The 17,162-nt window shown below is 37.8% G+C and overlaps 1 protein-coding gene across 2 annotated transcripts in view; it reads right to left on the bottom strand.

Annotated features, from left to right (window-relative positions):
• Positions 1 to 14,984, bottom strand: part of nlgn4xa (neuroligin 4 X-linked a) — a 57,508-nt gene extending 42,524 nt beyond the window's left edge. For both annotated transcript variants that reach the window (XM_048977946.1, XM_048977947.1), the window contains exons 1-2: positions 14,708 to 14,984; positions 5,093 to 5,805 (exon numbers count right to left, since the gene is read on the bottom strand). In XM_048977946.1, coding sequence (XP_048833903.1) covers positions 5,093 to 5,567 — 475 coding nt within the window. In that variant the 5' untranslated portion in view covers positions 5,568 to 5,805; positions 14,708 to 14,984. The remainder of the gene's footprint in view (positions 1 to 5,092; positions 5,806 to 14,707) is intronic.
• Between the last annotated feature and the right edge of the window lie 2,178 nt (positions 14,985 to 17,162).

The following is a 17,162-nucleotide window of genomic DNA, read 5'->3' as shown; positions in this document are numbered from 1 at the left end:
TGTTTTTGATAGTGGATTTCCTTTCGGCATTCTCCTGGCTTATGTTTACCAGGATCAACAGGAAGAGAAAATTTAAATAGTAAGGACTGTATACATGTTTGGTATGATTTACTCAATTATTTCTCATTACCTGGAAATATCAAGAATCTTTGGAATATATACGATAATTAGACACCATATTTAAATAAAAATTTCTCTATATAAAGTTCAAAAAGAACAATTAATTAGCAGTAGTTCACAAGTGGTTTAATGTAAGAATGATTCTGTGATCCATGTTACCTATTCATGATCTCTATGTAGTTAGACAAATACAGTATCTTATCTATACTGCTGACACTCCATACTGATTGAGCCAAGATAAGAAAAAAACTTGTTACTGATGACATCAGATGAGATCGTGATGAATCATAATCGTTTGATCAAAAGAAGGCAGCGTTTGAATGATTGAGGTAATACAACATACTGTATGGACATGCATTTTATTTTCTGATATACTGTACTGTACAAAAGTCTTAGGCAGTCAAAGAAAGTAGTGTTTAAATGATCTGGATATCAGTGTAAATCTATGATATTATGTCAGGCAAAAGGCCCACCTCTGAGGAGTCAGAGGGCTGCGGGCAAGTTAACTTATTCAGGACCGGAGCCAAACAGTGCTCACTGCAGAACCAAATGGGTGGAGCTCGACGGCCAGCCACACCCCAGCTGAGGTCCAACTCCACCTCTTTGGACCAAGCGAAGTGTCACCCCTCTGCCAGCCATTTAACTTGCGTTCATGCAAATATCCCAAGAGAGCTATCGAAAAAAAGAGAAATGGCGGACGAAACTCTGCAGACGGCGATGTTTGCGTATTAATGTATCTCTTTGGGTTCTTTTTTGCAATTAGCACTTTCAAAATTTACCGACAAATAGACACTACATGATCTTACAACACTGTTATTCTAAAAAGCATATTTGCTAATTACATATGCTTGTGAATTTAAATTCCGTCCATGTCAAAAAACGTATTCATTCTTTCCATCATGCATATCGAACCAAAAATGATGTAGGCCTACTAAACTATTCACAATGAATACATACCTTTACAGTCCTAATGTTTAGCCAAAGTAACGAATTAAGATGAAATGTTGCTTTATTTAGCCTTAAATGTTATTTAGCCTCATAGTTATCTAGGCTAGTTTCCCTTTTAAGCTGGGCCCCCTAGAGGGCAGGGCCTGGGGTGACCGCACTAGCTGCTCTAAAGACAGCTGTATCAGGCAAAGTGTGTTAGTTTAGCCATTACGAAGCCTCGTCCTAAAGTCACGCCAGGATTTGCGCGACCACTAGCACACCTTGTTTAACTAATTAATGAACTAATTTCATTGAATAATTATCTGAGCTGGTGGTGACATTTAGCAAATCCATGTAATGGCTGGGGTGCCGCTGAGTAGAGGTTTGGGAACTGGAGCTACAGTATGTTCTAATAAACATCTGACAAGATACTAGATTCTTTTCGGCAAACACAAGAAATTCTTATTTTTCATTGTGTTACTGTTCATTTGCATACATTGTAATGTTGAATTCTGTTTGTTTATTCCGAAGCAAATATACATTTACTATGCAGATAAACAGCTTTAAACATTTTCTTTTACTGCCTAAACTTTTGCACAATATTGTATAACTATACAACACGTACAGTTCAGTTCAGCTGACAGTTGAACCCAGAGCAAACATTCAAACGCTTGAGTGCATTCACCTTACACATCCTCTTTTTAGTCTGATTCTGACAAGGCTGTCTTTGCGGAACAGCATTGCACAGCATTTTTGTGTTCGCATCCTTCTCTCTTCAGGATCCATGTCGATCCAAATCCCCAGCAGACAGCAGACAGCAATGAATATTTGCCATGACTCTTTGAGTTTCTTTTTGATAGACACAACAAATCAAATGTATTGACAACTAATTGATTAGGACCATCTGCATGGATGCTATTTAAATGACATGGAATGTTATTGAACAAGACAATGTACATATGTATTCATGCAAACACAGGTAAATGTATAGATAAATAGATAAATATATGTCCATATACATTCACACAGTAATCCACATAGGTATGGATGTTTGTATGGTGGATGACATGTCCTCTTGCACCTTAAGATGCCATCCATCATTTATTGCGCATTATTTTATCCATCCATTGCTTTTCTATAGCCCTTTATCTTATGCAGGTGTACAGGGATCCTGCGCAAGGAAAGCAGAGAGTAACCCAGGATGAGGAACCAATCCATTGCTGGCAATATTTTATATGTCTTTTTTTTAAAATTATATACATTGACCCTATGTAATTAATAACTAGGTGCAATTGCCACAGCTCTGACAATATTCAAATCAGCGTATTTTCAATTTTGCGATAAGGTTGAATATGCACTGCATTACAGCACTGTTAGTAGATCCTTGTGTATGGTGAAATTCCTTCATGGTAGTTGATTTAATATTGATGTATTATGATTAGTTTGATTGCTAGTCCACTTACAGTATAATGATCTTAAGTTGCTGCAACTTCTTTTATATTTGACAAGTATTTTGCTTTTTGTTTCCTAAATATTATTTAGATTTAGGTGTGGAAGAGTTCATTTACAGGACTTGAAAAATGACAAAAATATTATTATACTAAATATATTGAGGGAAATGGTTGATTGTTGTTAATGGCTCCTCTTTTAAATTGGGGAATTTCCATTTTGAATTTGAAATTGAACAAGATCTCTTAAATATTTTGGTAATTATATAGCTACATATAAAGGGGGCTGCCTCATGCCCATTGCTTCCGGGATAGGCTCCGGACCCCCCGCGACCCAGTAGGATAAGCGGTTTGGAAAATGGATGGATGGATATAAAGGGGGACTTTTATATGTAAATTTTGTGTATATGTAAACCATGGAGCCACCCATGATTAGTTTAGCAATTAATATAAGGCCACAGAGCATTCCAGTAAACATTGTAACTGAGCTTAAATGAAATATGCAATAGGACAGCTACAGTTAAACATGGCAGCATTGGACTGAATTAGACCAAGGCTTTGTGCTGGTGTTCAGATCATGATATTATCTTCATGTGTTTCATTAATCTATTCACCTTCCTTTGTCAGATGATTCCCTTAATTAACTCATAGAATTGTCCCGATTATTTCTGTTCAGATATTTATTACTTGCATCATATTTAGAGGATTATGATGTGTTTCGTTCATTTTTAGTCCCCTGGCCCACTTATGTAGCTGGGATTTAACTTAAGCAACTGATTTGCCTTGCTTGAGGCTTGCAGCACATCTGTTCCACCTGGAATTCATAATTTCGGGCTTGCAGCACAGTAATCAAACCCTCCAGAGCATGATGAACTTTTCGGATATTCATTGGGGGTGAACACAATGATAAAAGCTCTCTGTTTTCTTTTGAAATACAGATCAGAGTTTGGTCAGATTAGGCTCTGAATTCCAGACTCTGTGGATAAGAATACAGAAAACTTACTAGAATTCATTAATGCAGTAGAAAGATCCACAATCAAAATGAGATTATTATTTTCGCTTAATGTTTAAATATAGCGACTATTATACTTTGTAGATGGATGCATAGACACAGCATCTATTATATTCACTACATACTTGGTAGACTTTCTAAATATGTACATGCTTTAATCATTATCGTTCTTTTTTATTCATTAGTTTCAGGGAATGTTCTGAAAGGTAGTACTAGGTATTTTTGTGATAATGGTGATAAGAAATTGTCTCATTAAGACATGGATTTTAATATATTTTTTGTATTTCTAAACGTAAGAATCTTGTACGTAATACTGTTGTTTCATTGAGCATTATACTTGCATTATAGAGGCATTGTATCATGATTATGTATTATACAGTATGTGTTGTTTTATTAATGATTTTCTTAATGATCACTAATGCCTCTGTGTAGCCTATGTGACTTTAGTTTATCGTTAATTCAAAAGAGCGTTCTATACTTAATGAGGTTAGAAAAGTGTAGAATAAGTTATTAGTGATAAAGCATCATACAACAGGCATACTGTACATTTTGTGTGAAAATAACATTCAGCAAGAATCTGATATGCCATTAATACTTTCTGTTCAGATCTGCAGGATCCATTTTTGATTTACAAATGCTAGTGTATCATATTTTAGTATTTTCATTTAAGAGTTTGACCTCATTGTTTGTATACACAATCCCTTTCTGTCCTAGACAATGTTCCATCGCAAATAATTCACTTTTTTTTTCTATTGTATGCTGTTTGTGGTGTGCAAGGGAATATCATATTGATTTGCAACATAAAACCCGGAATCATGTTGCTGATGTTCTCGATGTTGATTTCTCTGTGGGGCAAAAGACACAACATGCCTTAGCTGCATAAGACACTCTAACGCCTCCCAAGGCATGGATAACTGTGTCATATTTGATGGTGAGAATGCTAATGATGTTCCTAAGATAGCAGCAGATACAATGCTGAGAAATTTCATTGGGATCACCATACAAAGTCAATCACTACCATCTAACCCAATGAGCAAAAATGACCAATGCAATGAGAATGGAACCTATCTGTGATTGGTGGCTTGCGATGAACCCGTTCACCTTGGGATTTGAAGCCTTGTATCTTCATATCTCCATACATTACTATGCTGATAAACCATAAATGGAGAGTAAATGTACCCATAAATCATTAGTATTCCTTTTTGCTCAGTATCTTTACTGGATTTCTGCACATGAAGAACTGTTATTGTGTTTTACTTGCTCTCTTTGTATTATTTTTAATTACATTGCACATCCCCCCCCACCACAATTGACCAAGAATTTTTGCAAAAGTCACACAACTGTCTAATCATTAACATAAATGTTTGTTTCAATATCATATAAAGCCTTTTTTATAACATATACAACCAAAGTATTATTTTATATTGGATGTACTCCAATGGGAATTCATTCGGATGATGATGAAACATAAAAAAAATTATATATATATATATATATATATATATATATATATATATATATATATATATATATATATATATATATATATATATAATAATGAATTGACTCTAATAAAGTGACTTACCATCTTCCGTGGGAACGTAGATGTTTAAGTAAAGACAGTCTTCACTTTGGTCCTGCACGTAGGTCACCACTGTATCCAAATTGGCAGTAAACCAGACTGGCAACATGTCATTGAGCAAAAATCTGTCTTCAAGGTATTGTGGACAGACAGGAGCAAACTGAGTGGCATTGCGGATGCCAGACCAAGAAGAGGGGGGTTCAGGAGGCTGGAACCTGCGTTCCCCAATTGGGGGGGAGGCATACGGGATTCCCAGGTAATGTTCCACTGGCCCCAGGATTTCATTAGGCAAAGGCATTTTTAATCCCCGTAATTTCCCATAATTTGTAGTGACTATGGAATATTGGGACTGTTGGCAGTTGATGGCAGTAAATCTCACAGCCAGAACAGCAATCCAGAAAAGCAGATCTACATTCAGAATTACGTGGATGGGGGTGAAGATGAATGGTAGCCATACAATTCCCCGGGGTCTTGCCATGGTCCACTGTAGCCAAACTGGGTTATGATATGCTTGTGCCACAGCACAAACACGCGATCTCACCCAACAATGTTGGACAAACAGAAAAATCGCCCAGCAATAATATATGCCTGCTCAGAACTCCCCATTCCAGGAAGGTCTTGGTGGGAGCCTTGTCTCGGCACTTCAGAGTGGGGGGTGAAGATTTTTCTTTGTTGTGTATTACTTCCCTGAATGGATTCCAGCTAGCTGAAAAAAACTGTGAGGGAAGAAAGAGCAGGCTTTCAATTAACAACTAATAATGTATGTTTTAGAACATCACAAGCATGCAGTATTTCACATAATATATGCAGGAAGCAAATCAATACCTGATACATTTATCAGAGGGTTTGCTAAATTTTGCAGTGCTCTGAGCATTCCTTGGCATTGCATTATTTTTTATCATCCTAAGCTACCCCATAACCCGTCCAACCAAATCTACACACTATAAAATGTCCTGGAACACTTGAGCATCTTATTGAACCTTTGCCAGGTTTGGATATTACAGTTGCACTCTTTCTGACACAAAACCTTGTATTTGAGCAAATGTTAACTAAATGGTAAGTATGGTACAATTTCTAGAGTCATTGAAGTTCATATTTCATAAAATATGAAAGGTATAAAATTCCCTGAGATCACGTAAAGCCTATTTATCACTATGTCCTCAGGGTCAACTAAAACCAGATAGATTAAGCTTAAGCTATCAGTTCTTCTTTCTCTGAGCGATTAGTCATGTTAGGCTATTTTCAGTTACTCAGTTATATTAAATAAAATTATTTCAAACAAATTCATTTAAACTTTTCAAAGCAATCACCTTGCATGAAAAAAAAGATTTGTAGCATTATAATATTTTCCTAATTTTCATAATTGAAAATTAATTTTTGTAATTATATACAATGTCTTTTTATACATTGACTTGATAGCTTGTAGTAATACAGCCTGACTCATTCATTCATCCACTCATTGTCCCCAAAGGATTCATTTCTGAACCTGTTTATGGTGCTCCTTTGCTTCCGTGATCAATGACACTTCTGTAAATTGGACTATCAGTTCAGTAGTCATTTATTAATGCTTTCCTGCATTAACAGAGGTGCTCTGAGAAATGGCTGCCGCAGGTTCAGGCTGTTAGGCTGAACACCATTGATTTATACAGCTATGAAGTGCAATGCGTCATGTTATCGCAGCAACAGCTGTACCCAGAGCAGTTGGTGGAAGTATTGGATTAGTGGAATATAAGACCATTTATGCTTGTAAGAAAAAGTTTGCTTTCATCATGTTTTGCCCTCATGGGGAAAAGAGAAAACAAGTCTATGCAGCAGACATAGGGTTTATTTTTATAATTTATAATTTATATGCATCGTGTCAAGGTTTTGGCTCAGCCATTTTCCAAAGAGGTCATTCCTCTCGGAGTCATAGCATGTAAAGATTCACAGCTCTCTCCCAGCTAATTATATTGGTGAATGACACGTCCCCTTACCCATGAAATGCTGCTAGATGATTACATGCCTATGCTTATACTGTATATACTGAAAACATTATTTTTTCGTGCTTTTCAGTACATTATAAGCAAACCACTCAATGTAATCTCATTATCAATCACTATAAACATTATTTAAGAATTCATTAAATACATTTAACTAAATGAAACATTACATCATTCAAATTGAGTTTTAATAATTTAAATCTTTACATTCAGATGCTGACTAAAAGGGCAACAAGTCATACTTACTACTTCATGTCAATTCTTCTTTTTATTATTATTATTATTATTATATGGTAGCACACAAAATTAACCTGTATAGGGATCACAATAACTTGACATATGGGGTGACGTTTATGAGGACCACTATTTATACAGGCTTTTCTGTGTTAATATTCATAAAACATATCGTAAATAGTTCTGTGCTAGGGCTTTTCAAAGTGTTAGTTGGGAGTAAATGTCACATAACAAATGTAAAAAGGGGAATTTTAATTTTAATCTTAACTTCGGTATAAACTGAAACAAAAAACCTGAAGCCTTAGGCCAGGGACATTTCAAAACCAGAACATTTTAACTATGAATTCTTCCCTATTATAGTGATTCATTTCCCATAAAAAGATCATATCGAGCTCTTTGAATTTATCATATTGTTACTCAAGGGAACTATTCCTGTTACATTATCATTATATTACACATATACAAATGATGGCTTTGATGAGATATAAGGTATAAACTAATGTGAGATACTGAGATATTCAAACTAGAGCTTCCAGAGCATTCAGTAAGCCCGTCTTTAAGGAAACTTCTGTTTTTCTCTTTAAGAAGTAAGGATCAGTTATACTGTCTTAAAGACAGTTTCAGTAGAGTCATAGAAACATCATCCCACTACCAAAACACTTACTGTTAGACTATTATCACACTTTTTCCTGTACTTTAATGTACATTAATTTGATTTTTTTTTCAGCTAACTTTATGAACTTATGAGTGCAAGATATAATAAAAATGCATGGGTGGGAGTAAATATAATAAAAGTGTACATTTGGATATTGGTTAAGTCAAGCTGTTTATTATGGCAATCAAGCAGAATATATATGCAGTTTCACACAGGGCGTACCCCAGGGGTTCATGTTAGGTCCGGTACTTTTCAAATGTGCTATCAGCTTTTTATGTGCTATTGGCTTTTTTGTTCTTCTGCAGGCTGAGGATTGAGTTTTGCTCCTATTCAGATGCCATTCAGATATGTCTGCTGTTTTTAACCGGCACAAGGGCTGCCGGAGGTTAACAGCTCGTGTCAAGCTCCTTTCATTCAAGATAACCTGTGTTGCCTGTATAACATTATCAAATTTGATCACAGCTCAATCCTGGCTAAAAATTAATTACAAATACAGGAAATACCGTTATAATGCCATAATATAAAAACCTATATGAACAAAAACATAATACTTTTTCCTTGTTTTGCATTGCTTTTAATATTTCTAGTCCTTTGTATGACTCAGTATTCGCAGCTCTGCCAAGTCTCCCCCGCGTCACTGACTGACAGCTTCCTGCCCTTCATAGCAGAAGGACAGCTTTGCTATCAACCTTAAATCAGACCCGGTTTATGACTTTGCTCAGACTCTAATCAAACTCCTCCCAATCCCAGTGAAAATATGATACACATCTATGTTGCCGCTTTATTTTTATCCACTTTTCAGAATCTCTAAAAACCATAATTTTAATCAGGCCCATTTTAGGGGTCTTTCTTGTTAGGCCCATTTTAGGGGTCTTACACTAAATAGTTTGAATAATATGGGCCATTTCCAACAGACCGCCCCTAATAAAGGCTTACCCCCCCCCCCCCCCTTCATAAATCTGTAGTGACACTTCTGATTTTAAAATTGCTATAGCTTTATCATTAAGCTGTCTGACCCCATATCTTTTTTTTTTTTTTTTCATCATCATCATCGGAACCCTTTATTGCTGATGCAATATACCATGGCACCAGTCACAAGTACCGGTGAAGAGCAGGCCATCAACCGACCTTACATATACACAGACATCACAGTAGGGGGAAGACCGGCCGGGAGACAGGGGAAGTGAGAAGAATAGAAACAAGATAACATGGTGGGAGAGGAGGAGAATAAAAAAACACCCCCCAGAATGCACTCCAGTAGGGAGTACATTGTGGGAACCGAAAAAAACACCTCAGCAACATAAGCACATGGGCACTACACCTTACATAAAAATGACACGACTTGCAACGGGTAGCGGAAGGGGGTGTGGAGGTGACCCAGCAGAGACAGACAGCCATCCGGTCCTGCTGCCATAGAAACGGCGCTGGTCAGACCCGCCTGTTCACGCTGGGGGTATGAAGCGGCGGAGGCGTGGGATGGGGTGAGGGTAAGTCCTTGGGATTGGGGGAGAGGAATGCAAGAGAGTCTCACTGCCTTGTTCTTCTGGGGGAGTTGTTAGTTCCAGCAGCAGCCTTGGCCAAGGCCAGTGCTGATATGGGGGAGCCAAATACTTGATAGAATAAGGTTGTTTGGGTTTCCATGCGGGGAGCTGAAATTTCCAGCTCCTCTAATGTCCACGCTGATCTCCGCCATCCAATAATTTTTGCAAAGCTGTTAGCTTCTCCACGATGTTATCCAGTTTGCGATCCATCTGCACAGTCTGAGTGCTAACAGCTCTGCCCACTCCATCAATCATTCCGGCCAGCCTAGTGGGGCTTTGAGAGGCTGTCACCGTCTTCTTCAATCTTTGATAAACCAGGGCAATGCCTAATCCAATCAGCATAATACCTGTAATCATGGTTCCGAATAAGTAAATGTCTTCAATGTCCTCCACGGAAAGAGCTGCCAGGCACACGACCCTCCACCGCTCCCATCCGTCCATCGTGTAGCCCGCTGCGTACGTTCCTGCAGGACAGTCAGGTTCCCCCGACCCTAGGCTTCTCGTCGAGAAGATGGTGTCAATTGCGTTGAGAGACCAGCTGATCAAATCCATAATTTTTCGTAGTTTGGAGAGCAGGGCTGAGAGAGTCTCTTCACAGACACAGTATAAGACAGTAGACTAGACGAGACGAGAGGAGCGAAGCAGGGAAGATAAGGGGAGGGAGAGGGTAAGAAGTGCGACCGCCTCCGATGAGAGCCAAACGAGAAGGCTCTTCTCTCTAATTGTCAAATCATAACCATAGATGACCTAATTCTTGCTGTAGTATGACATCTGGTTACTTGGCAAAGACTTTTATACACACTACCAAACCTTATTCAGTGACTTGGCCAACTGTTTATCAAGTAGGATCAGATTTAGGCAATCTGTCTGGAAGGTCCATCCTATGAACTAGCAAACTTTCGGTTTTAGGTCCTTAACTGCTGCATGTGCTGGCCATACTGTAGGTGACCATAAAGTATGGCTTGGGAACAGTGGAAATGTAAGCCGAAGAGTTCCCAGCTCATTCCAAGGCTGGTTTCCCAAAGTGACATATGCCACACAGGAAACTCTGATTTTAATTTTCCAATGAACAACATTGCTCACAAATGTCCAAACACATACTGCTAATAATACTTTTTTTTTTTACCTTTCATCTCCTTGATAAAAACCTCTCTTTATGAAAATGACAACTAATCTATTAAACATTCATTTAAACCATTCATCCATCCATCCATCTCCCATACTGCTTATTTCATCACAATGGCCCCACGTCCTCAGAAGTGCTTGGCACATGATTGGCTACCTTGTGCAGGATGCCAGCCAATCACAGGGCATTTACTCCCACTCTAAAGGCAATCTGGAGACACCTATTCACCCACAGAGCTGGGGGTGGCAACTCAACCCACTTTGTACGGCCACAGTACTACCCACCATGAGACCCTTGCTTAAATACAGTGCAATCAAATTTGAATAAATATTTACAAAGCAAGCTTAAGAATTATTAAAGCAAAAAATTACTGCATTCTCGGCACCAACTCAATAATGTCAATTATAACATTTCAAAGAAATACTGAAAGTGTTAAGGAAGAAATAACTAGCTCCCTCTGTGTAAATACTGTTCTAGAAAACATGGTTGACTTTGCATACTGTCCATCCATCCCAATGGCTTTACTCAAGATTGTGTTTGCTTAAGGGTAAAGTTTATATTTTGTGCTGGCATAGTGACCCATTAAGATTTGAAGGTTGAACTTTATTTTATAGTATAGTATTTACTACTATATTTTATAGTATTTATATTTATACAGAAAAGGGGTAACCAAAATAACATATGTACATTAAAAAGTAAAGTACGCATTCAGAATGATTTTAGCAAATTAATTTGATGAATAGTCAATTTGTACGTTGGAAACATTTCTACATGCAGTAATAAACCAACTGGCATAAAGATTTCTGCGTGCAATTTAATTTTCAAGGGAAATGTTCATTTTCCTCAGCACCCCTGATGAATGCAGAGTGGTCAGCGGGAATTCAGGCACAGTTGGATAATTCTAAAAAGCTGATTAATTAGTTTTCATATTTTTTAAGTAGTGGGAACTGACAGCTTTATTGCATAAGCAAATGCTCGGTGAGTCAAGAGTCCATCACCATCACTTGAACTGTGCTGCATTACCATGTGCTACACTGTCCAAGGAGGTGACATCTTCATTAGCTGGCTTAAAAACAGATGCCTTTGCCGTTTCTAAAAAAAATCATACTATTTCATATTCACTATCTATCTATCTATCTATCTATCTATCTATCTATCTATCTATCTATCTATCTATCTATCTATCTATCTCAGTGATGCTGCAATTTAGTTTCGCCATTCATGTAGGTACAACTCTGATATAGCACCAAAACATAAGATGTTCAGCGCTTGTCTGCATACATCCCATATACAATTTATAAGATTTATGCCTGGTAATTATCAAGGGCAGAGTACCATTGCTCCGTTCCAGAGCTGCCAGAGAGATGTATGTAAGACCTGAATGCTGAAGACCTCATATGTTAATGAAAATACATCCTTTCACAGCAGATGGGGAAGGATGAATCGCGGCAACCCCAGAAACAGTAATCTGCTATGTGTGATAGCAGAAATCATTCACGTGTGTTTTAATTAACATAGGGTTATTAAAACTGGCTTTTAATAATTATCATCACTGCACACAGAACTCTGCAGTTGACCAAAATAAAAGAGAGGGTTTGGTGAAAGCAAACTGAACTTGAAAGGGAAATTTTCTTCAATCCTCTGCCCAACCGTGTGTGTGGAAAACAATTTAGAATTTTCATAACAAACAACAAAAGCAAGAGAATAAAGGAATCATACCCATTATGATAATATTTCCCATTCATAACATGGCCTGCTCGGTGGGGACACCGGAACTTGAGAATTAACAGTGGACAGATCTATTAAAAGGTGACAGGGCTGAGTAAACAAGTCCTCTGGCAGACATGGGGACCGCAAGGCTGGAATCATAAGCGCTCGACAAACAGCATTTGAGTTCGCATTAGCTGAGCTCTGCCCCACACTTTTTTAACCAGACTAAAGAGAAAAATATTGATCACTGTGCCCAATGGGCAATTACTTATTCATTGGTTTGTTTATGGAGCTCATAGGAGAAGGTAAAGGGGATTGAAACTAAAAGACCTTTTTTCTGCATTCAAGACCTATCGGTGTATATATCTATAAAAATATTTTTATATTAAAGACTCACAACATAATATAAACATGTCTTTGTTTTCAAACCTGTGAATTGAAGGGTGCCTTAGTACTGTTAAAGCAATATCATACTGTATAGATGAAAATAAGATTAAAGAGTATATTGATAAATCTTTTTGGAATTTATTATTTGATAATAATGTTGTCATTAAGAACAGCAATGATAATATTAGATCCATCCATTCGTGCTCCAGTCACTTATCCAATACATGACTGTAGTGAGCATTACAATGATCTTCATCTTCATAATTATCATCCAAAATTATGATGGTGATAATATTAACTATTATTATTATTAGTAGTAGTAGTAGAGCATAAGAAGAGAAATATGATTTCCAGCTGTAATTTACTGATGAATTGATATGTTTAATATACAGTAAAATCCATGTTATTTAAGAATGTGTGATGTCATAGTATGATATTAAATATTATTACCAGAGTAGCACGTATATCTCTTTAAATTTTTGTATAATTAATTTTAGGAATTGCATAAACATAAAATACATTTAACTTTTAATTAAGTTAAATCTTTTTAAATTTAAAATGTTCCGTAACTCTTTGTAAATGCCTGAATAACGTCAAGGTGAATTTTTCAACCACTGACTAAAGGATATATATTCGAAAATTGTCCCAAAAAACATTTCCTCTTTTTTAATGCCACAAATTAAAAGTTTACCCAAAGCACACTACTGCCGTTGAATTAGAAATATATCATTTTTTATTTTCAGTCTTGGCAGTATTGTTTGATTAAATTGGCTTATTAAGTGAAAAACATCAAATCAAACGCACCGTTTACCGACATGCACATTGCAGGGGTGAAATTTCTAGAGATCGTGTTTAACACGTTAATCTTTTACAAGGACCTTGAAAAGAATAACTGTCCACACTGCCACCTTGTGGCGTGATGTTGATTTTGCAAGTCGAGTTCATCATAAATTGCCTCATAGCGTTAATTACACATTGGTGGCAAAATAACTGCAATAAAAATTAAAAGGATAAACAGGCTAAGTAAACGTATAGGATTCTTAAAAGCAGGATTCAGAATTCTTTGCGTTTCAGTCTGACCCCATTATATAACACTCTAGGAAAGGCAGCTGTGCCGCGTCTGCGTGCGTTTGTGCTTGTGAATGATGCTTGTGTAATTATACCGTTGATCTTTTTTCTTTTCTTTTTCATTTTTTTTATCCATTCATAAATGTGCATTTCTGTTTTATTAAATTATATAAAATTATTAAAACACTGGATGCAATCTAATGACCAAGCTCTGTCCTTCATGTCGTTTCATCTGGGGCAGAAAGACCAAAGTAAGCTACTTTACCACGACTTCTACTCCCGCCGCTACGCAGGCATAGGCTTTATCGTCCATCTTACTATTTTCATTAGTGCAGGATTTGATGGATCAAAATTACAAAATTAAAATCATAAAATTTTCAAATTTTAAATTGTCTTGCCCGACAAAAAATTAGAAATCAGTCTCTCTCTCTCTTTCTCTCTCTCTCTCTCTCTCTCTCTCTCTCTCTCTCTCTCACACACACACACACACACACACACACACACACACACATATATATAGACACACACACACACACACACATATATATATATATACACACACACACAGTCACACACACACACGTAGTTAAAGTGCACATTTCGTATTTGAATGAATTAGGTCAATCTATGTATTATGGTATTCAGGCAGTTAAATTGTTCATTCAACAATTCCTTTGATTTTCCATTACTGCTATTTCGTGAAACGTCTAACATAGGTGTGTGATTGTGAAGGTGTAATTTAGGATTGCTTACTTCATTACGCTTGTTCGTACTAACGCACATCACTGGAAACCCAATTGCACGCACTTTCTGCACAATGCGGACTCGATCCCCTTGGTGAATAATTGCTGGCATAGTAATGTATGCATCATAAATCTTAAAACATATTCCAAATTACATTTAGAGAACGCCACTTACCAGATCTATGTACCATGAGTCGTTTTCCTATTTCGGACTTCAGGGAAAGGGGTAAATGGATATACGGGGGAAAAAACCTAAACTCCGTGTCCTGTCCTGCAAAAAATGTAATCTCACAGTCCAAATGAACACGGATACAGCCAAGGTGCTATTTCAGAAATTAAAAAGATGCTTTTTTGTAGCTTTTCCGCTGCATGCATTTGAGGAGTTCGCAAAATTTGCTGCAGAGGACCTGCAAATTGTAGGGAATCTTTTTGCCTTCATACGTGAGGGAAAGAGATAGAGAGAGATAGAGTGAATGTGTATGTGTGTGCGAGAGAGAAAGCGAGCGAGCATGAGAGAGAGAGAGAGAGAGAGAGAGAGAGAGAGAGAGAGAGAGACGCAACTGGGGAATAGGGAGGAAACACCGAGGCTCTTCACAGCCGCTCTCTCTCTCCTTCTCTTTCTCCCTTTGCCATTGGGTTACGGTGAATGGAATTTACAAAGCCTACAGCCAATAGATCGCTGCATGCTGTCCATCACGGTTAACCAGCAGCTGATACACCGGCTCCAGCTTCTGAGATATCTTTCCCATAGGCAAGCGTGAAGAGCTGCCGTCCGTGACGCAGTGGCTTCCTCATGTGAGTTATCTTCTTCTGCCGGTCATGTCCTTCCCTGCCCTGGACATATTTCTTTGAAGGCACATTTTTTGACACTTCCCGTAGCTCAGTCTCCATCAAGAGGTGTGCATGCAGGTGGTGTATATTTATTTCATTTAACACAGTTTGATAGGGACGCATTTTAGAGGCTTGCCTAAAGTAAATCCTCTTTAAAAATTGTATTCTGTAGGTACTGAATAGGACCAGCGGGCTTACAGAATTGTGTCTTTGCACTCTAAGTAAAGAAAACAAATCATAGATATTCATTGTTTAAAGGTTCCTGTCTGAAATAGTGAGTGTTTCATCGTCTTCTTATTCATCCATTTTCTATAGCTGCCTGTCCTGTTCAGAGGATCCACAGCCTGTCCCAGAAGCTACAGGCAGGTAATAACCCAGGATGGGGCACCAACCCATCACCGGGCAGGGGTGAAACTCACCATTCTGAATGTTGGTAAGTCCAATTCACCTAGTAATGTTTTTCGACTGGAAGGAATACCTGGGGGAATCCCTACAATGACATGGGGAGAACATGCAAACTCCACACACATGAAATCAGACTTCAACGCTGGTCCCAGAGATGTGAGGCAACATCGCTAATCATCGAGGCATGTATATTGTTATAGTTGATGTTGTTGAAAATGAATGATCAAAGATTTACTTATCTTTACTGCGTTTTTTTCTGTAATACTACAAGTACTATTACTACTATAAATAATAATAATAATATCCACTTAACAGCCATTAACATTTCTCTAGTCATGAACTTGTCAGTTTTAAATTAAGCTAACAATCTGAGCTTCATTGTCACACACTCTCATATTAAAACCAGTGTACCATTGATTTATCCTTTTCTCTTCCAGAATTTCCCCCTGGGATCAGTGAAGCACATCTTAATCCGAACTGCTTAACCAGCACAGGGTCACAGTGATCCTGGGGGCTGTGCTGGGCAGTGCAGGTCACAAGGCAGGGGATACCTTGGACATTGTTTCAGTCTTTCACATAATGCATCTTTCTGCACTCTGTGAAGATCCCCATACAAACTCCAATCCAGACAAAGATCCAGAGTTCTGAAGTGTGGTACCTACTAAGGCACTTTGCCCCCAATACATGACTCTTTCATGTTCCAATCACTATAATTATTAAGGTTTTTGGCATACTGCTTTCATGTCTGTTTTCCCGCAATGGCATATTTCAAAGACTACAGTGAGATGGGAAGAAGACAATGACAGTAGGTGAGGGCTGGATTTCAGTTTAGTTGATGTTTAGTACGCTGTATGGAATAAGTGCTGATGCAGTGAAATGGAAAAGTATAATATTTTATTTATGTAGCACGATACAATTTTCAGGGCAGGTGGAAGGAACTCGTGAGGCGTGTGAACTTGTCCTGACTTTCATCAGAGAGGCAGCACAGACGCCGTGATATCGGGTGAATGAAGGATTTTAATAATAAAACAACAAGGGCCATGACACACCCTGAGAACGAACGTTAATGCCCGGACTGGGGAAAACATACCTAAGGCAGACTTAAGAACATAAGACTAATGACAGCAACAAGAAACAGCCGGTAAACACAGGGAATCCACACGAGGTTAACGAGGGGGGCGTTGCACACAGAGGAGCAGACGATCGGAGGCACTCCTCATAAAATCTAGCTATTCAAAGATGCTTTCCTGTCAACACCTCTAAAATGTTTTTTCAACAAAATGCAAGCAGAAATTTCCATCCGGAGTGCAAGGGCCATTTCAAGCATTTGTGCCAGCTTGCCTTAATAATAGTTTCATTTCTGTGCCAGTGTCAAAGCTATATGAAAATATAGC

Source organism: Brienomyrus brachyistius, chromosome 16 (assembly GCF_023856365.1).
Source record: "Brienomyrus brachyistius isolate T26 chromosome 16, BBRACH_0.4, whole genome shotgun sequence".
Lineage (NCBI taxonomy): Eukaryota > Metazoa > Chordata > Actinopteri > Osteoglossiformes > Mormyridae > Brienomyrus > Brienomyrus brachyistius.
This window is presented reverse-complemented; position numbering and strand designations above follow the sequence as displayed.